This window comes from Gossypium hirsutum, chromosome D03, assembly GCF_007990345.1.
Source record: "Gossypium hirsutum isolate 1008001.06 chromosome D03, Gossypium_hirsutum_v2.1, whole genome shotgun sequence".
NCBI lineage: Eukaryota > Viridiplantae > Streptophyta > Magnoliopsida > Malvales > Malvaceae > Gossypium > Gossypium hirsutum.
In genome coordinates, this window is record NC_053439.1 from 41,945,860 (window position 1) to 41,968,196 (window position 22,337).

General features: G+C 31.7%; 1 protein-coding gene and 1 pseudogene across 1 annotated transcript; both read left to right on the forward strand.

Annotated features, from left to right (window-relative positions):
• Nucleotides 1-220: 220 nt before the first annotated feature.
• Nucleotides 221-4,371, forward strand: LOC107949692 (transmembrane protein 87A-like; annotated as a pseudogene).
• Nucleotides 4,372-6,550: 2,179 nt separating this feature from the next.
• On the forward strand, nt 6,551-9,005 carry LOC107949691 (polyadenylate-binding protein 1). Its single transcript, XM_016884426.2, has 6 exons — nt 6,551-6,892; nt 6,996-7,098; nt 7,365-7,435; nt 7,990-8,181; nt 8,265-8,389; nt 8,535-9,005. The coding sequence occupies exons 1-6, from the start codon at nt 6,737-6,739 to the stop codon at nt 8,578-8,580; spliced, it is 693 nt and encodes a 230-aa protein (XP_016739915.1). The 5' UTR covers nt 6,551-6,736; the 3' UTR covers nt 8,581-9,005.
• Nucleotides 9,006-22,337: the final 13,332 nt, after the last annotated feature.

Below are 22,337 nucleotides of genomic sequence, written 5' to 3' on the forward strand. Positions count from 1 at the left end.
GCCCATCTCGATCCGACCTCCGTTAATATTCTCCGAAATAACACCCAAAAGCTCGTAGCATACCACTCCCCAATCACCAGATTGAACAGACCCGGTGACTGCGTACTCGTCCACCGGCAATCCCAATTACAAATTTACGTCTTCCAACGTGATAGTACACTCTCCACATGGAAGATAGAATGTGTGCGTCTTGGGTCTCCACCTCTCTATCAACGCACTAATGAGTTTTGGGTCCAACTTGCATCCCCAGCCTACTGTCACCACGTGCCAAAAACCGGCTTCCCGCAGGTAATTCTCTATCAACGGTGATGGATGACCATGCATATTACGGATATAGCATTGCAATATCCGATCTACAGACTTTTATAAGAAATAATAAAATAAAAATTATTTAAAATCGCATAAATGGAAAAAATCTTAAATAATATTTAAAAATTAAATTTAACACTTACCATTTTCATTTATTCGACAGATATGTACTTATTATCGAGACGAATTAATTCTCCGGCCATTGCTAACATGATCAAATTTTTATGATTTAAAAAAAATTCCAAAAAAATAAAATTAGAGCTTTTTTTAAAATAATAAAGAGACCTTTAAGAGGAATTTGAGAGGAATATGAGAGAATACTGGAGAGAAATACGAGAGAATTTGAGAGAAAGGATTTAAGTGTAAAAAAAATGAAAGGGGGGAGGTTTTTATAGTTTTTTTTTACCGTTGGGGGGTACCAACGGCTTTTATTTGACCGTTGGTACTGTAGCGACACGGGGAAAACGCTTCCTCAAGGAAGCGCTTTGTCCACGTGGACACAAAGTGCGCCCTCAATGACGCGTTTTCCTGCTTTGTCACTTGACAACGCGCTGACGTGGACACGTTTTTAGGGAATTAGGTCATTCCAATAATTAATGTTTTATCAGGCCCATTTCAGTAATTTAAAAAAGGGCTTTTATTAGTATTTTGCCTTTTTTTTTCCTTTTGTTTTATTATTTATACTTTAATTATGTTTTTAATTAATTATACTTAAGTTTAGTTAACTAATAATTTAACTATTACACTATGTTTGGTTGGGTGTATTGGCTATGCCAATACACCCCTAATCGGTGGACCCCATTTATTACGCCTCTAATCCGTTGTTTGGTTCAATGTATTGCTATTACAGGGCTAAACCATTACTGATCTAATCGGTGAAATCCACCGATTTTTAATCCCTCCCATTTGCTCAGTTTAGGTGCTGCTTCAGTTTACCTCCCTGTTTTACCCTCCCGATTTCTAATCCAAGCGTCTTCTGTTCCTTCATTTTGCTTCTGCCGATTTGCTCCAGTTTCTACCGATTTGCTCCCTCTGTTTCTTTTCTTTTCTTTTCTGCCGATTTGCTCCCTCGATTGAAATGTTCATTCTTCTTTTGCTGACACCCACAATGTAACTCCCACTGCTGGTGACTCTTTCGTCCGGTAATTTCTCGATTTCCCTTTTCTTTCTTATTTGGAGTTCACATTTTTAATGAACTATCTGCTGATTATAGATTTTAGATCTCTTTAATTTTCTGATAATTTTAGTGGGGTTTTGTTTTGAATTGTGTGGGATTTGAGAATTGGTAGGATCTAGTGAATTAGAATTGGGTGGCAAAACGAATTTGAGTTGAAACAGTGCTGACAAATTTGAAGTTCATATATGTTCAGTAAAACGAAACAAAAATATCAAACTTTTTGAACCTAAAGGAATGAAAGATCTATTTTTTTTCTCAATCTTGCTGAAATTTCTTTAGTTCAGTGGTCTGCTTAAGTCAATTTTGACTTAGTACTAACTATTAGAGAGGCTAAAAAAAAGGTTATTTTTTAGTACATTCCTAAATTGCTGTCGACATGTATTTAGTATTTGAAAGCTAAGGAACATTGAAGATTTTCCTCTTTCGCCTTTTTTTTGCATCCTGAATTTGTGGCTAAATCTTGAAATAGTTTTGAGAAAATTACATTCCGTAGACCCAAAGAATCTTCTAACTTTAGCTCACACTTGATCCAAGCAATCGTTTTTTAGGTGGAAGATAGAGAGGCGATTGGGGGTTCAGCTTTTGGGGGACAAAGAGCTGTTTGTTGCACCGCAGATCTTGCAAAACTCGGTGTCTGTCCAGAAGGAGAAATGATTCATCGCCCTTCCACAAAGAATCCTGGCTGGCCTAAAGTGTTCGGCATCTCATTTAGTGAAGATGATGAGGTTACAACATTGCCATTAAAATCTATACAAATTACTAAAACCGGGATGTATAACTTGTACTTCATTCACTGTGATTTAAATCTTAAAGATTTGATTGTTGAAGGGAAAACTGTATGGAAAAACCCTACTGGCTATCTGTCTGGTAGAATGGCACCTCTGATGAACTTCTATGGCTTCATGTCCCTCGTTTTTGTGATCCTCGGAATCTTTTGGTTCATGCAATATGCAAGATTTTGGAGAGAATTTCTTCCTTTGCAAAATTTTATAACATTAGTGATAACCCTTGGCATGCTTGAGATGGCTCTTTGGTATTTTGATTACGCTGAGTTCAATGGGAGTGGAACCAGGCCTATTGGAATCACCATGTGGGCAGTCGCCTTTGATACTATTAAACGTACAATTGCACGGATTATTATTTTGATGGTTTCCATGGGTTATGGTGTTGTGAGACCTACTCTTGGTGGCCTTACTTCAAAGGTAACCATGCTTGGAGCAACCTTCTTTCTGGCATCTGAAATTCTTGAGCTAGTAGAAAATGTTGGTGCTGTGAGTGATCTTTCTGGAAAGGCAAGACTATTTTTGGTTCTTCCGGTTGCAATCTTAGATGCCTTCTTCATTCTTTGGATATTTACTTCTCTCTCTTCAACTTTAAATAAACTTCAGGTATTTTTTTCTTTCTTCAACTTCATCGGCAGATCAAGTTAATAACAATATATGAAATTTTCTCACTAATGGATGCAACAGACTAAAAGGATGGTGGCAAAGCTGGATATATACAGGAAGTTCACAAATGCATTGGCAGTAGCAGTTATTGTCTCTATCGGTTGGATTTGCTACGAGGTAAATCAAGTCTATTACCTTTGATGCTTTCTTTAGGCTGCTTTATCAATAGACTTCAGCATATAATGTAGAAGAAAGCAAAGGACATGCTAGCAATTTAAGTGTAGTCTGGTATCTTTATGATGGGAAGTATAGGGTAGAGTAATCAAAAACTGCAACATATAGTGTGATGAAAATATAGCATTTTAGAAATAGCATCATTATCAAAAACCTGCTGCACCTTACAACTGCGAAACTCTGCCTTTTTAGATTTACTTCAAGGCAAATGATGTTTACAACGAGCAGTGGTAGAATGCTTGGATCATCCCAGCCTTCTGGCAAATCTTATCTTTCTCTCTGCTATGTGTCATCTGTGTTCTTTGGGCTCCTTCTCAGAATTCTACGCGGTAAATATCTAACTTATTGAGCCTTAAGCTTCTCTTTCTGCCTTTCCTTTTCTACTACGGTTGTTTATGAACTGTTTTATGGACATTCAAAATGAAAGAAGAAAAAACTTCATACTCACACCCTCAATTGTTTAAGATATTTCCTGATCGTTAATAAAGATAAAACTCGGCAACTTGAGATGTCTGTGTAGGCTTGATTACTTGTTTAATTTTTAGCTAGTTCCTCTGTGTTACGGAATTTAAAGATGTATGGCTGTTTTATATTGTGGTTGATTTTCCTGCATATTTTAGTTTCAGTGTTGATCTTTGAGAATTTTATTTCAATGTCTTTGCAGTTTCTTATAGTTCACCGTTTTGTTATTCCGATCTTAATAGGTATGCTTACTCTGGTGAAGCAAATGAAGATTTTGACAAAGATGATACTAATTTGACACTTATAAAACCCTCTCCAACACCTTCAAAAGATTTTAGAACTGTACCGGAAACTAGAACGGCGCAGGGCAGCAATGGAGCATCCTCTAATGGTGATTTGGAAGAAGACAAGACAGAGTGACATAAAAACCCCACCTGTGAATCTGTGATTCTTAGAACTCGGTTCAATACTCGGATTCACTTAAATCAAGGCCTTGTTATAGTTGTAACAATGATCCCACTTTTTTTTGAACTGTAATGATATCAGGGTGGCCACCATTACAACCAAACATCAGATGTTGAGCTTTATCTTTCCCTCCTTTGATTTTATATTTTACATATTTTTTTGGTTTTACCCCAAAAGTTTTCATCAGTTAGTTGTTACCAGGGGAACAAACAATCCTAGTATGCCTTTTTTTTTTAATGTTAATATAGTTTGTGACATGTTATTTAACATGTTTTTTTGTATCGAACATTATCTACTAATGTTGCAGAACAATGGATACCATACTTAACCGGGAAAGCATGTACCATGACAATATAAAGGAGGTTCCAGCAATTGAGAAAATTGGAAAGGATTGTAAATATTGGAATTTGAGGAACTTTCCTGGACCAATATTTATCTGGCAGTTGTCTAAGAATTTTATTAAATTATATATTTTAATTAAAATATATTTAATAATAATTATGTTAATTTATATTTTACAGTATCATATATTATGATTTCAGTAAATTAATATAAGAATATTAATTATTAAGAATTTTATTAAATTATATATTTTAATTAAAATATATTTAATAATAATTATGTTAATTTATATTTTACAGTATCATATATTATGATTTCAGTAAATTAATATAAGAATATTAATTATTAAGAATTTTATTAAATTATATATTTTAATTAAAATATATTTAATAATAATTATGTTAATTTATATTTTACAGTATCATATATTATGATTTCAGTAAATTAATATAAGAATATTAATTATTAAGAATTTTATTAAATTATATATTTTAATTAAAATATATTTAATAATAATTATGTTAATTTATATTTTACAGTATCATATATTATGATTTCAGTAAATTAATATAAGAATATTAATTATTAAGAATTTTATTAAATTATATATTTTAATTAAAATATATTTAATAATAATTATGTTAATTTATATTTTACAGTATCATATATTATGATTTCAGTAAATTAATATAAGAATATTAATTATTAATAATTTTATTAAATTATATATTTTAATTAAAATATATTTAATAATAATTATGTTAATTTATATTTTACAGTATCATATATTATGATTTCAGTAAATTAATATAAGAATATTAATTATTAAGAATTTTATTAAATTATATATTTTAATTAAAATATATTTAATAATAATTACATTAATTTATATTTTACAGTATCATATATTATGATTTCAGTAAATTAATATAAGAATATTAATTATTAAGAATTTTACTAAATTATATATTTTAATTAAAATATATTTAATAATAATTATGTTAATTTATATTTTACAGTATCATATATTATGATTTCAGTAAATTAATATAAGAATATTAATTATTAAGAATTTTATTAAATTATATATTTTAATTAAAATATATTTAATAATAATTATGTTTAAATATGATTAAATTATTTATTATTGATAATAATAATCTTATTATAATTTAAATAACAATAACAATAATCATTTACCAAAACAAATTTATGCTAAGGGTATTCTAGTCATTTTAGTTTTTTCTATTATGCTATTACACTTCTATTCCATTCAACCAAACACAAGATTACTATTACGCCTCTATTCCATTACATTCAACCAAACAGTTGATTTGCTATTACACCTCTAATCCAATACACCTCTAATCCAATACATCTCTAATCCAATACACCTCTAATCCAATACAGCGAACCAAACGCACCCTTAATAACCTTAATCAACCCATTTGGTGGATGCTAGACGTCCACCACTACCGTCACTATATTAGAAAAGGGTTCAATTTTTCAATTGGTCCTTCAATTAATTAAAAATTCATAACGATTAAATTTTACCACTTTTACAATTTAGTCATTATACCTTATTTAACCACTAATTCGTTCAAACTACCTTTTCAAAATTTAATCCATTTATATAATAACTCTTTAAATATTTAATAAAAATATTTACGGGCTTGGTTTACGGAAATGAGGTCTCAATACCTCATTTTCCAACACCATTGACTTTAGGGTCAATACACTTGTACCTTAACTAACAATTCACTTAACAAATTAATTGGACCAAAATTCAATATAGTATTATAATCGACTCGTAAATATTAATTAATAACATTTACGGACTTAATAATCAGAGAACGAGATTCTAAAACCACCATTTTGAACACCACTGATTTTCGGATTGCTATAGTGAAACTCAACGCAACTGTAAATTTATGATGCGAAGTATAAATATGAATGAAAACCAAAAACACAACTTACAATTATAAAAGATAAAGATGATGAAATAAAAAATTGAAAGAAAGCAAACTTAAGAAGAGAATTTGAAAACTAGGGAAATTAAGAAGGATGTTGTTTCATTATTCAGAGTTTTTGAATATTCGAATTGCAAAAATTAAACTTATCATGTTTGAATCTTTGTTGAAATAAGAACAAATAAAAATCAAAATTGTGGGCTTTGGGAGGTCAGGCAAAATAAAATCCGAGGCCGGACCTGGATCTTATATTAGGCCTACAAGCTGCGTTAATGATATATTTTTTTTATTTCTTGTGTGATCCCCAATTCGAGAAGCAATAACCTAAATCCAAAATCCCCTAATTTGAGTATTTGACAAATTCCAAAGCAAAAAAACAGAGAGAGAGAATGGAGCAACACGAAGGGCAAGAGCACGAAGTGTACGGAGGGGAGATCCCAGACGAGGAAGGAGAAATGGACGCTGACATCGACATTTCTGGTGCTGCTGAGGATTACGAAGGCAATGACCAAGAATTTGAACACGATCCCAATTCCAATTCCAAGGTCTCCCTCTTTCTTTTCCTTTACTTTTCCTTACCTTTACCTTAGCTTTTCGCTAATTCAAATCAACCTCTTCTCTTTTTTTTTCCCTTATAATTCATTTTAGGACTTGGAAGATATGAAAAAGAGACTTAAGGAGATCGAGGAAGAAGCCGGGGCTTTACGTGAAATGCAGGCCAAAGTCGAGAAGGAGATGGGCGCTGTCCAAGGTTTTTCTCCTCTCTTTTTTAACTCTTTTTTTTGGGGGGGTATTTGATCTGAATTTTTAGGTATATCTCTGAACAATTTCTGGATTCATTTCCGTCTTAAATTGAGAAAGAAAACATCTTCGTTAATTTTGAAAAATAAATTAAACGTCCTTATTATTAATTTTAATATTTATTTTTGAATTATGGATTGTTGTGTGTGTTTGAATTGTTATTTTCTAGAAAACTTACTTGTTTTTTTGCTTTCTTTTCCTGGTATGTATATGCAGATTCCCCAGGTGCTTCTGCAACCCAAGCTGAAAAGGAGGAAGTCGATTCCAGATCTATTTACGTTGGTAATGTGAGGTTTATCAACCCTTTCCTATGCCCTCTTTTTCCCCCTTGAATGTTCTTTGTTTTGTTTATCAGGCTAAATCATTTACATTTACCTTGTTAGCTGTCCAATTAATATCTTGATTATGGAAATTCACTTATAAGTTAAGCTAATTTTATGATTATGTTTTTTGAGTTTGGGCAACGGATGCAAGAGTAGTTTTGCCAGTTTGATCCCTTCAACCTAATTTGGTTTTATGTTTGTGTATATCGTGTAGCTTGAAAGTGCTTTGTTTTGTGCATGTGCTTGAACAATTAAATTTTAGTTATTAGAGATGGCGAGTTCAATGTGATTCAAACTAGTTTGATCGATAAGAAGTTAAGAACTTATTGAGGGGGAACATTAATGTAGTTTGTTATATGCTGTTTTACGTTGTTTGGCTTGTTTAGGTAACTTTGAGACAGTTTAGGTGTACAATTAATAATGATCTCAATGTTTTGTAGATCTCTCTGGTGCATGTGAACAAATGATCTTAGATGCCAGCTGACTCTGTATTTCTTTATATATCTTTGTAACAACAGGTAGACTATGCATGTACACCCGAGGAAGTTCAGCAGCATTTCCAATCTTGTGGAACCGTGAACAGAGTAACAATTTTGACCGACAAGTTTGGTCAACCTAAAGGATTTGCCTATGTTGAATTTGTTGAAGTTGATGCTGTTCAAAATGCTCTACTGTTAAATGAATCAGAATTGCATGGTCGTCAGTTGAAGGTTTGTGACTTGATCTACATGTGGATTATTACTTCATGAATATAACCTACATGATAGTGAAAGCATGTTTGGTTAATTCTCAGGTCTCTGCAAAACGAACAAATATTCCTGGGATGAAACAGTATCGAGGAAGGCGACCTAACCCATTTTTCCACTCCAGAAGGCCTTTCATTCCTGGTCCTGCTTACTACCCTGCGTATGGTTATGGGTAAGCATAGAAATAAGTTGGCCTTGTTGGTTGTTTGATAGGACAAAATGGAGCATAACCAGTTTATGTTTTGGTTTCTCTGCATGTTAGTGTGTCACTGTTGGTTTTGGTATCCATTTTATTAACTTAGTTGCTGCATTTTCAGGAGGGTACCAAGGTTCAGGCGGCCTATGAGATACAGGCCATATTAAGATGGATGCCGTTGTTAGAAGCTGCAATTTCAAGAAGACCATTACTTATAGTTTAACAATGGTCATATCGATGTTCTGTAACAGGGAGGGGGAATGATGAAGTGCAATTTGCTTGCCAAAGGGCTGGCCGGATTTCTCTCAAATTGTGAGCTTGCGGGAGGTGATGGAACTATTAATTTGAGCTTTGCTAATGCTTTTGGTGGATGGGATAAATGAAAAAGAGATGCATATTTAATGTTGTAGTGAAATATTATATAAGAATTTTGGGTGGGAGATTGAAGATGTAAGTTTCTCAATGGCGGGGGATGCATTGACTGACTTTCACGTAGATCATAGTGCGTAGAAAGTTTGCTTTCCCAATTGCTTTTTGATGATTTTGTATTTAAATTAGTTACTGGAAGGAAGAAGCTTTGAACATTACATCATCTTATCTGGTACTGATCTTACATTTTATGATCACGTTTTAGTATAATCATTTTAGAATTGATTTTTTTATGTTTTATTTTTATCCTACGAATAAAGTCGTAAAATTAGTTTTATTCTTAAAAATAATAAAATTGAATAAAATATGTAATGTATAAAATCAAATTTTATCATTTTATATGAAAGGGTTATATGCTTTTTTTCTAATTTGGTATTTAAATTTTTTTTGTCACAAATATTATCTAAAATATTTTTCGTTATTCAAAGTGGCACTTAAATTATATATATATATATTAAGTTGGTACTTAGTTCTTTTTGGTTAGAAGTGGTATCGATATTTCATTACCCAAAGTAGTATGTAACCTAGACTCTATTACCCAAATCGTTAAGAAATATCTCTTAGCCAATCATTTTATTACATGTGATACTTTTTAATTAAAATTAAATTAAATTATAAAAAAATCATATTTAATCAAAATAAAACTTTACAAAAAAGAACTTATACTCTCTCCCTCCCTTCCTACGATTATTCCTTCTCTTTTAATGCAGTTTCTTTAACTTTTAGATAACTTTTCTGTGTAATCTTAATTTTTTTTTCTACTCAACTTCTTAATATTTAGATTTCATGCTTTATTTGAAATTTTTTGGTTATTTTTAAGAAAAATAATACATAAGCTTTGAATCAAGGTGAGAAAGGAATCAAAATTTAAGTTTAAAAATGAAAAAAAAAACTCGTCAAAATTTGGGTTTTGTCGCCAAAAAAAAGGGTTTTGTCCCAAGTTCTTAAATTTCCTGTCAGTAAAAAGTTCTTGGGTGAAGAACAAAATAGAAGAATATGTTTATAATTTATTTTTTCTTTTAACTTAAAGAAATATATTTTACCTTTTTTGAATTTTTTTAGTTAAACATTTACGTGTCACAAAAAAAAAAGACATCTTGGGAAAAAGAGGGTATAGTTTTAAGTACCATTTATGATTTATTCCTTTATAAAAAATTATTAATCAAATGATATTTAATAAATGAAATTACATTTATAAATTTTGTTAATGTTACAAACTAAATCTCATTAATTAATATTATTAATACATTATAGTTTTTTATTTTAAAATTAAAAAAAATTCAAATATTATCTAAATATTAAAATGTTGTTATCGGTGTATAACTAGACTTGTTAAAGAGTCAGGCTACATACTCAAGCTTGAAAGATTGGCCAAAATTTGGAGAGGGTTTGGGTGAAAATGTTAGATCCGAATAATGAGTTTAGGCAAAAAAAAAAATAGGCATGTTTAAAATATGAGTTGAGCTTGAACATTCAAGGCCAGAACTCGACCCATTTTTCAAATTTTGTAATGCATTATATTATGTTATTTTTATATATTATATAATTTATAACAAATACAAATTAAATCTAGAGTACCATATAATATTATGAAGTAAATGTTTTAAAATTGTTAAATGGTTTATATATAAAATTTTAATAAATGAAAACATATATTAAAGTATTAAATTAAATATTAAATTTTTTTTAAAAATATAATATAGGCTGATCTAAAATGAGTTTGGATTAGTTATTTACAAATATAGACAAATTTAAGTAAAATTTTAGGATCATGTTTCTGTTGTTAATATTATGCTTAAGCTTGGCTTGAACTCAATCCAGTTCGACATGATCCAGGAGTACTTCTATGTGTAACAATTTCATCTTTATAACATCCGAACTTTTATCAGGCAAGAAAAGATGTTATAGAAAGAATTGAAGGCAAAAGATATAAGTAGAATGAGAATATAATGAAATAGTAGAGAAAAATCAAAGTATATTTAGTTAGATGTTAGATATGTGTATTACATTAAATGACTTTGTTCCTCTTGGAATAATTCTTAACTTTTATTTTTATTTTAATGCGAAGGGTTTCATTGGATTCTTATCGCTTTCTTTTACTGGTCGATATAAGTTATCTGGATTAAAGAACATATTCTTCTGATGATTGGAGCAGCCCTAATTTATTTACAATATTTTCATTGATAAGTTTTAGATAAAATAAAAAGAATTTAAGTATGCAAAGTCCATTTTGACTTATAAATCTAAACTCACAATTGATTTTTTTTTATTACATGTAAATAGGTAGATGAAAGGGTGAGACGTAAAGGATTATACGAAATAGATGCGTCACCTTATTTTATATCTTTTATTAATTATTTATTATTATTTTAGCATTTTTTCTATTTCATTGAAATATCATTTTAGTAATTTCTTTTATTTTGAAACTCTAAACCTTGTATCTTGAAATCCTAAATCCTGAAACTATGATCCCTAAATCTTAGATCCCAAATTTTAAACTATAGACACCAAACTCTAAACCTTAAACTCATACTTTGAACTTTTGATCTTAGACCTTAAACCTAAAGTCCAGGGTTTTAGGATCCAAAATACAGGATATAAGATCCAAAATTTAGATTTTAAGATTTTGATTCAAAGTTTAGGGTTTATAGTTGAAAATTTAAATTAAAAAAATTACTAAAATAACATGTCAATGACATGAAAAAGATAATAAAATAGTATTAAATAATTAATCAAAGATAAAGGATGATATCACGTTTGGTTTCTATTTATGGACAAGCTTGTTTTTAGTCACCTATAAATACCATTTTTTAAAAGGAAAAAGTTCTGCTTACACCGTGTAATGCATATTAGATGTTGTTGTAGTTAAATATATGCTGCTAATGGTGTCTGGTTTCGAGGATAAGAATGTAATGCCTTCCTGTCGTGGCAATTAGCTGTCTATCCCACTTAGAGCTGATCATGGGTTGGACTACTCGGCCTGGCCCGCCTGAAAAATGAGAGAGTTCGAGTAAAAATATAAGTTTGAAAAAAAGAGAGGCCTGTTTAGAAAACGGGCCGGCCCTCGGGTAAACCTTTTTTTGCCCGGGCCCGGCCTGACCCAAATTATATATTAAATATATATGTTTTATTTTTAATCAAATATACTTTTTGAACTTTCATGTTTAACTTTTTTTGATGCTATTTTGATGTTGTAAAATTTAATATGGGCCGGGGTTGAGCTTAGCAATTTTCTTTTAGGCTGGGCTTAGATAAATTTTTAAGCCCATATTTTGGGTCGGGCTAGCCCGACTTGACCCGGCCCATAATCACCTTAATCCCACCTCCTTATTAAAACAATATTAATGGTCTTCTTCTTTTTAAAATTTTAAATTTTATAAGTCAAATTAAAATATTTATTTTTAGTTTTCTTAAGTGAATTTCATTAAGGAGCGTCTTAAAATTGCTTTTTGTAATAACATTTAAATTAATAAATACATTAATTCCTTCATTAATATTATACTATGTAATTCCCAATTTGACAAAAAAAATTGAATTCTAAGTTTGAATTTTACAATATTCAAATCTCACGTTCTTAAAGATGAAAATAGGTATAATAAATATTTTCCAGATTGAAGCTAAAACAGTTCTTAAAGGTCTGAAACTAGTCTGGGATAAAGGATTAAGACAGTTGAATTGGAGAGTGACAATGTTTGTTAACAACGTTGTTGAAATTTAGATCATTAATGACTTGTATCTCAAAGATTGGAGAGTAAATTTCAAGAGTATCTGCAGAACAAATAATAAAGTGACGGATCGCCTAGCCAAAATAATTAGTAATGACATTGACCATTTAATAGTACTTAAAGAACCGCCATCCGAGATCAAGGCCTTACTAGAAGAGAATATTTGTTCAGGTATTCTTGTGGAATCAAGTAATGATTATTATTATTTTCTTGTATTTAGGCTTGGTATATTTTCCTTTCTAAAAAAAATATCACGTTTAGATTCTCTAAAAGTTTATTCTGAATTTAAATTATATTATACACAATAATTTCTAATTACGGTTAATTGATTTTCATTATTATATTAATAATTTTACGTATGCTTATAAACTCCTTAATTACGTAAAACTTAATTTAAAGCAACTGTCCACGTTTCCGGGGAGTGGAAAATGCCCAAGTCCAACTCATCAGCATATAGGGGGAGAGCCGCGCCTCGCCTTTCTTCAATAAAATATATTGCTAATTTAACCTCATCAAAATATATACAACTTATTTAACAAAAGCATGCGCATTTCTATTTAGATATTGTTCATATCAATCAAATTCTTCCCTTTCAATAGTGAATTACAAAAAAAATTATGGATACCATATTGACTACCTCATTTAAAATAATTGATAAAAGGGGAGGATTTGAATTTAGGAATTCCACTAAAAAATTTTGTTGCAACGTGGAAGAAATTGAAAGAGAAAAATCGCTTCATGAGATTGAGATGCGGTGACTGTTATGATGCAACGTCAGCGCTGAGGATTTATGCACTTTGAATTTTCACCTTCAAATTCTGTCACCTAATGTTGTGCACTTCTTTCAACCACGGCGGCCTGCTTTCTTTGACTCCCTCATCATCACATTCAAATACCCATGGAAGAAAGTTTTTAATGTACCACTATTCATTAATTAAAATATGGAGTTTTCACTTACTAATCACATAATTAATATATCATTTTTATTAACAGTCTTATTTATGGTTTTCATGATAAACTCATTTGCAACACTTAGGGCACGTTTGGTTCGCTGTAATGGAATAGAGGCGTAGTGAAATAGAGGCTTAATAGCAATTCAATTGTTTGGTTGAATGTAATGGAATAGAGGCGTAATAGTATTCTTGTGTTTGGTTGAATGAAATGGAGGTATAATAGCATAAGGGAAAAGACTGAAATGACTAGAATACCATTAGCAGAAATTTGTTTAGATAAATGATTATTGTTATTGTTATTAAATTTTAATAAGATTATTAATATCAATAATTTAATCATATTTTAACATAATTATTATTAAATATATTTTAATTAAAATATATAATTTAATAAAATTCTTAATATTAAATATTCTTATATGAATTTACTAAAATCATAATATATAATACTATAAAAATAATATAAAATATATTTTATTATTTTTAAACCGCAATACATATTTAATGTGCTAAAATATCATTAGTGAAACAAATAATTTAATTATTCTACAATAAAAACAAAAATATTAGAAGTAATAAATAACTTGAGAATTATATTTTACATCCAAACATAATATTCATATATTAATAAAAAGTTACATAATTTCATTAGTTTACATGTTATAATATCCAAACATAATATTCATATATTAATAAAAAGACTAATTTACTTTTTGATTTAATGTATAAAGAGTAATTTACTCATTTTTCCAGTGGAAAGGGCAAAATACAATGCAACTCCTAATATAATGGCTTCTATAGTACTTTTATCGTTTTGTTTGTTTTTCAAGTATTTTGAAGGAATTGGATTGCTTTTAGCATGGAACAGAGACCTATTACTGTGCAACTTATCAAATGGAGAATTGGAAGGTTGTTTTTTGGTAACTTTGATGTGCAACATTTGGATTATAATTTCTTTTGCAGAAATGATCATATGAACGAATTTCTTCTTCTATTTTTTGTTCATTATAACTTGAGAGAGATTTCCCACAGACAGGATGACTGTTAGAATAAAGCCTCATGGTGAATTCTATATTATATATTGGGATGCCTGCACATAGATCGGCCAAGTGCCAAGAAAAGCCAAGTAAACCGCAAGGAGAGTTAAACTATACTTCATTTTCTGTCAAATTAAGACCATCTCAAATATGCACAAGGACTTTGACAAATGTTGGTGAGGCAAATTCATCTTTTGCACAAGGTAACTTAATGACATTTACTCGAGCAAAATCAGAATATAAAATTGGTGAATTCACTCAAGGGTATGTCAAGTACATACTTATATCTAACGCTCATCAATTACATCCAGTTATAGATGTGAAGTATCTTTGCTTTTCTAAACTCAAAATCAATACTTGACATTGGTTTGCTTAAAAAATGTAAATAGTAATAATGTCTATCATAATATCAACAACAACAATAATTAGAAAGGTTTCAGAGAAAAATCCATGAAAAAGAATTAATATGTTCATTTCACGTGCCAAAGAAGTCCTACAAAGTGCATTTATATGAAATAGAAACATTGGAAAATCAGCCTGTTTACTGCTGGAATTAAGGTAAATGATCAGCTACACAAAGCCAGCCTAGAAAAGTAAATCAACAATACAAAGACAAAAGATGAATTTTTCAATGAAAATATCCATGAGATTGCACATTTCCCATCCTGAAAGTTATTAAGACTATTATGACAGCTCAAGATACAATCTATTAAATTTATGCATAAAACAAAGTCAAATCAGTACCTCTAGGAAATCTAAAGTAGCCGAGGCAGAATTGAACCCTGTTCTTCGATCTTGACTAGAAATTCTTTCATTGCCTGTTTCTGACAACCGGCTTCTGAGTTGCTTTATAATGTTGTCCTTAAGTTCTTTGTTTGAATCCTTGGTTTTACTTGAGAATTTCTCCAGACAGTTGGATTCAAATACTAAAGCAAGAGCCTCACATGCTGCTGCACATAGTGCTTCATCGTTACTGTCTAATATGTTGGAGAAGTATGTAATTGCCCTGCATCCAAATTTGCAGATCTATCAATGAAATTTCAAATTTGTTTGTAGATGGAAAACAAAAAGAAAGACGATAACTATCTAGAGGTTGTAATTGTTAAAAATTTACAATAAATGAGACTTTTTAATTAAAAGGCTCACCCTTGCCAATTTTTGTGACTTCTCCACCCATCAATGGTAGAAAGAAGAAAGGACCAAGCGGATATCATGGCAGTTAAAATGGCTGGTGAATCTTTCCTTTCAATCTGATGAAATATAGAAGGAAACCTATCCTTTTAGGCTCCAATTTAAATTACAGAATATATAGATAAAAATATCAGTTAAAATTCATACATTAGAGTCAGTTCCAGGATTAATTAAGTCCCAAAGTAACTTCATTACTGATTTAGTCTCATCCGAGTTGCTTGCACCGAAAAATGTAACAACAGTCAAGCAACCAAGAATCTGCGCAATACAAGAAACTAAACCATACATCCAATGCATATGCATAACTCTGCTATATGCATATATATATTCAATACATAACTGTTTGATTTCATTCATTCAAACAACTAGCATTAGTTTTCAACATATTTTCACAAAATTTCCTTCTTACCACATTATCATATAATTTCATGGCAAACATTAACAAATCTCCCTCTAGATATGCATATAATAAACATAATTATCACTTATCACATTAATCAAAAACATAGGATTCGGATGCTAGCCGCAGTATAGAAGCAATATTTGAAAACGAAATTTCATTATTTTTCCTACTGAAAACATGAAACACCATCAAGATACATCTAAAAACACAAATTACAATTGTAGGTTCATATTGCTTACAAGCTTCTGATTTGATCTATTCAGGAAAAAGCAAAGATAGCAATGACAGCTTTATGATGTTGGAAATCTATGAGAACTCGAAAAAGATAATGAAACTTACTATTTCTCCTCTTGTCCATTATCTTCTTTGACTAAAGAGATCAAGTAAAACCTCAAACTTTTACAATTACTGCAAAGTAAACGTTAACTACTGCATAAAGTCTAAACTTTTACTTATGCACTTCTGGAGAAATTCAAGTTCTGAAGCCAATGGTTCGAAAATACTCGGCTAACATACTTTCATCAGTTACCTCAGGTAAATTACAAACATAGATGGAACCATTTGTAGGGTATCCTCTTCCTGAATTGCTTGCCATAGTTTCTTCACCTCATCAAAATCCTTCTCGAAAGTTCTAAACAAAATTAAATGCTCCGCTAAATTTATAATTAGAAATAAATGTAAAAAAATGATTAATTGATACTGCATAGTGGCATTAACAGAAAATATTATAAAATTTATTAATATTACAATGAAATAAACACAGATAGAAAAAGAAAAGATTGAAGCTAAATCGAAATTTTAAACTAAATAAATTAAAAACACTAAAATTTAGGATAATCGGGAAACATAGATAAAGATCTGAAGCGTAGAAACTAAAGGAAAGGAGTCAAGGTATTCTCACTGGTAGTAGAGGCACAGGCGGCGGTGCTGGAAGTTCAAATATGTGAAAGTGATGACATTTTTCGTTCCTGATAAAATGAAGAGCAAAAACGTAGGAGAAGATGGAGCTGAGGGTAGAAATCGGTTTTAAGTTCCCAAACGTAAGAAGGAAAAATCAATGGAAGGGAAACGTCGGAGAGGATGAAGCTTGATGAGGGTAGAAAAAGATTACCTCCCTTCCCGCTACTGTTTCTTAGTCACTTCAAGAAGCGGAAGAATGGTGAAGCCCTTTGGCTGTCAGCGTACCTTTGGCTGGAAGAAGATGAAGGCGAATCGATTTGGCTGGAAGAAGATGTGAAAACGTAAAGGTGAATCGATTTGGCTTGATTTAAGGATATGAAATCGATGGGAAATTTTTGGGGAGAAGAAGGCAGGCGATTTTGGTCTCAAAATTAAAGAAGAAAACGGTGAATAGCTATTACAAACTAAAACCCCAAAATACCTATTACAACTGCGAAATACCTATTACAACTGCTGAGGGAATAGGCAAGGAATAGAAAAACCTCCGAATCAGTAAACGGTGAACCAAACGGCGTATTAGATGGGGCCACCGAATCGGGGTGTAATGGCTAATCCATTACACCTAACCAAACATGGTGTTAGTAAATTACGGTGAAATATATAGTAGGATATAGAAAATTTAGGCCATAATGGGTGTTGATATACACTCGGCGCTGCCCACAACAAAAATAACTGATCGATATCTCAAGTCACCTTCAACTAGTACTAACAACGAAACTAACTAATTAGTGAACTTTAAGATATAGAAACATACACAAAACTATCTCCCCCTGTTAACATAACAACTATATCCAAAACTAATTCCAACCTAGTTTACTAGGGCATTTAAATTCATTCTCGTATTAGTTCGCAATGGAATCACATCATTTTCACTTGCATTAAATGGAAGTATTGTAACACTCCAAAATTCTTGTTTTTGAATTGTGAAATTATGGTAAGTAAATTAATTTGTTTTGGTGGATAAGAGTTCTATGTTCAAATCGTTTTCCTTGAATTTTTATTAATTTTTGTTCCAACCCTTGACTTTGAACATCTAGCTTATCTATTATTTTTACTCAACTGTTAATAAGAATGAGCATGTGGGTTAAGTTGTAAGGCTTCAACTTGCCTAGAGGTTTTGTGTTTGAATCTTGTGCAAGCAAAGCAACAATATTTTTTTGCTAATTCCTGTCTGTGCCACCTAGGAGGGCATAATTTGAGTTGAATTTGAATTCTGAGAAATCTGGATAAGTGAGATTTGATCAGATTTTACTTTTTTTAAATTTTTTTATAGTTGACAAAATCCCAAAATTTGCTCCTTGTTTTTCGTCCCTCTTTCTCCGTCTTTCATTTTGGTTGATTTTTCAAGACTAATTCTCTTTTTGTTGTCAAAAGTTTCTTCAATATTTCCTTTACAATTTTCCTTCCTTCCTCTTTTTCTCTTTTTCGAAATTGCTCGTTTTCTCTCTTGTTGATCCTACTTCTGTTGCGATGTCAATCATTTTGTTATTCCTTGTGCTGTATGTTTTGGGTGTGTAGTTAGCAGGTTCGTCACTATGTAAGTGTTATTTGTGTTGCCTCTTTCCCATAGGATGTTATTATCTCTTAATATCATGAAAGGTGGGTGTTTAGTGTAGTTGTTAATTTTGTTTTGATCATTATTAGGTTCTTGTAGGTCAAGACTGTATAGCAGTCACTTCTCTAGAAAATTGATATACTTGGCCATCTCTGCAATAAAAATGTGAGTAATCGAATGCCACATTAGGGACTATTTTGGCTACTAGGGCCGAATGCCCTACTATTTTGGCCAGATGCTTTTTAAAGAAAGGATCATTTTCTTTTAGTGATTGCTAATTCGGTTAAGTTGGATGTCATGTTAGGTTCTGAAATTACTGTTGTTGTGTTAACATTGAAAAACAATCAGGTGTGTAACTTCAATCTCGAAAATCTGTGAATGGCGCGAAGCCGAAAAGATTACTATCGACGCCACACAGGTTGGGCCAGGTAGACTATATGGGTCCATTTTTTTATAAAATTTAGTTAGGGCCGTGTTTGAAGTGCATTTCGAGGTTAGGTACTTGTAGGGTCTGTTATGTGATATATATGACTCCGGTATATGAAGTTTGTTGTAATGATATTGTATGCGTAACATTTGAAAGCAAGTCTATAGTGTAAATTTTGTATTTGATTTGTAAATCTGAAAATTCTGTTAGAATGTTTTTGGTCTGTTAAAGCATGATTCATCTATGTGCATCTGAGTATGTATTATGTTTCAGCACGTGTATTGGGGTGGGATAATTATGTGAAGGAGAAAGTGTTGGCAGTTTAATGATTTGCCCTATCTGGTGGTTTAACCACATATTTGCTATGGTGGCTTGACCATATTTATTTGATTCTAGCGGATTACCATATTATTTCTGGCAGCTTTGATTGCATATTTCTGTACAGTGACATACGATTACTTATTTTAGTGTGTGGGATTGGATGAGTATTTATTACCTAAATTGGTGTGTAAGGATGGACGGATATGGTGTGTAGCGGATGAAGGTAGGATTTGTATCTGATATGTGAAATATGTTGCATTTCATGTTATTCCATGTCATATGTATTTGATATGCTTATAATGTTGCATTGCATAAAATTACCATGTCAACTGTGTCTGTTCAGTTATTGAATATGTGTGATTATATGATATACATTATATGCATGAGGGCTAAGTTGCACATTGAGATTTGTTAGCTCACCTTATATTTTTAATCTTTTCGGATAATCAACAAACTTAGGATTGGACGACGTGTAGAAGCTCGAGTTGGATTCTCAATAATAAAATGATTTTAAGAGACTTATTGTTTAATATGGATTTTTGGACTATTGGTACTTTTGGACTTGTTTTTTGGTTTTTGGTTTATTTCGTTAGACTCTTTGATATAATTAGCATCGTTAAATTGTAAATTACGCGTTTTTACAAACTAAAACTACGATTTTCAAAATTAACAACTTAGAAATTTCCGTTGCAAAAATAAAATAATCACTTACGTATTTTCTGTAAAATAAATAACTTGAATGAGAATTTTTCTAAAAACTTGTAAGATATTTGCCAAGTTAATATTGTCGAAACTCACGTCTTTCTAGTTAAAATCTAGAGTTCTAAAATGAGATTTTGTACTACCTCAAGTTTTGGCCATAACGTCTAGACCGGGTGTGGGGTGTTACATTTAGTGGTATCAGAGTCTGGTTAAAAACTCGGGCTGTGGTTTTTAGGTTTGAAATCTCATGGAATTTTTTTTTAAAACTATACAATTATATTTTCACTATTTTGATGTTTAAGCCTGTAAAAAGAGAATTCGAGACTCCGATGCTGATATAGTAAGTTACTTTTACATTAGCTATACTAGACAAACTAGTAAAACTGTAGTGATAAGATTACTCTGCTTTAACTAAAGACTGAGATAACTCCGATAAAACTCTAGACTTAGGATTTTTAATAACCTAAGCTAATCCATAAAATTTCTAAACTGTAGATAATTAAAGATATTGAATACATGAGGTGTGTGAGGTTGCGGTATTCGAGGGCGTGGTGGATGCCGTTGAGGGACTCGAGTTGAGTCATCTTCTCTATGTAGCATGCCCCATTCAAAGACTAGTGAGATGGTAGAGACGCCTACCACAGACACTGAAATTCAAACTCAGAATGTAAGGGACGACATATTGTCCAAAGCTATGTTGAGGGTTCTACAGAGGGTTGCTAGGACCCAATCTGAATCTAAGGGCTGAGGGTCGGTAATTGAGTGACTTCGGTCTAATAGGGCTGAGTTGTTTCAGGTTGTCGCTGAGATTACCTCCACTGTGGCCTAGTATTGGTTAGAGGCAACTAAAAGAATTATGGATGATCTGGACTGCACCCTAGAGCAGAAACTAAATGGTGTAGTATCTCTGCTTCGTGATGAGGCGTACTAGTAGTGGTAGTCAGTGGTGTGAGACACACAGGCTGAACATGTGACCTGGGCATTTTTCCAGAGCGTCTTCTAAAAGAAATATGTGGGGGTGAGGTACATTGAGGCCCGTAGACTAGAGTTTATGGGGCTTAAGCAGGGAGAGATAACTGTGGCCGGTATGAGGCCGAGTTTTTTAAGCTAAGCAGGTACGCTTAGAGTCTGATTGCGACTAAATACGATAAGAGTGTCCATTTTGAAGACGAGCTTTGATATGACTTAAAAGATTTGGTAGCTCAGCAGTAAGGATGGGTCTTTGAAATGTTAGTGGAGAAGACTAAGATCATTGAAAAGATTAAGCGTGTGGAGCACGAGAGGAGTGTAACGTCCGGCCCGACGAAATGTAGTACTCGAGTATTGTTAATCGAACTAAGGCTTATAATGTGACCCCTGAGTAAGGGAAAGGTTAGAAATTTATTAAGTACTTAAGGTCTGCAAATGCGCCCTTGGGCGAAGCCTTGATTAAGGCGAACTTTGAGGTTTGAAGGACTCTTCAATAAAGTATATGCCACCCTAACGGATATATGAAAATAGTGAATTCTATTGTTAAACCTGTAGTTTGATTGGAACAATACATATATTGTTATCTTATTCTCTGATTAAATTATTTAGTTGACCTAATGAGGACTAGTCAGGATTGGACAAAGTTTCTGAAAATGAAAGGACATGCACTTAAGATGAGAGAGAAAACTATTAGTCATGGGTACCGAAGGAAAGTTAGTGGAGGGAAATAAGTTTTCCCACTAAGTTTTCCTTTTGTGTGCTCTTATATAAAGCCAACCTTAGCTTCCTAAACAAATTTTATACTTTTTTTGGCAATTCATACTTCCTTTCAAAATTCTCTCTGCGTTTTCTGGGAAAATGTTGGAGCCAAGGTTTGTTTGAAGGATTAGAGTTTGTTGTGATCAACTAACTTCACCATCGTGAAACCTGGTAAATAAATATGAAACTCTAACTATTTTCGTGATTATTTATGGGACCCTAGGGTTTTATGCTTTAGGAGCAAATTAAAGATTAAAGGAAGGAAACTTCCAGATTCCGGGTTTCCTGATTAAATGTTCTTGAAAGCTTGTTTAGTTCTTCTGAAAAACATGATATGATAAGTTGACTATTTATGTTATAGCTTAAGAAACTCTCGAAAGCTCTCGAGACAAGGGCAAATGACCTGTTCTATAGTCTCTGCTGCATCTTCTAGTGAGTTCCTTCATACCTCTTACCTGGTCTATCGTCGTACCCAAGTAATAGAATGCTATGG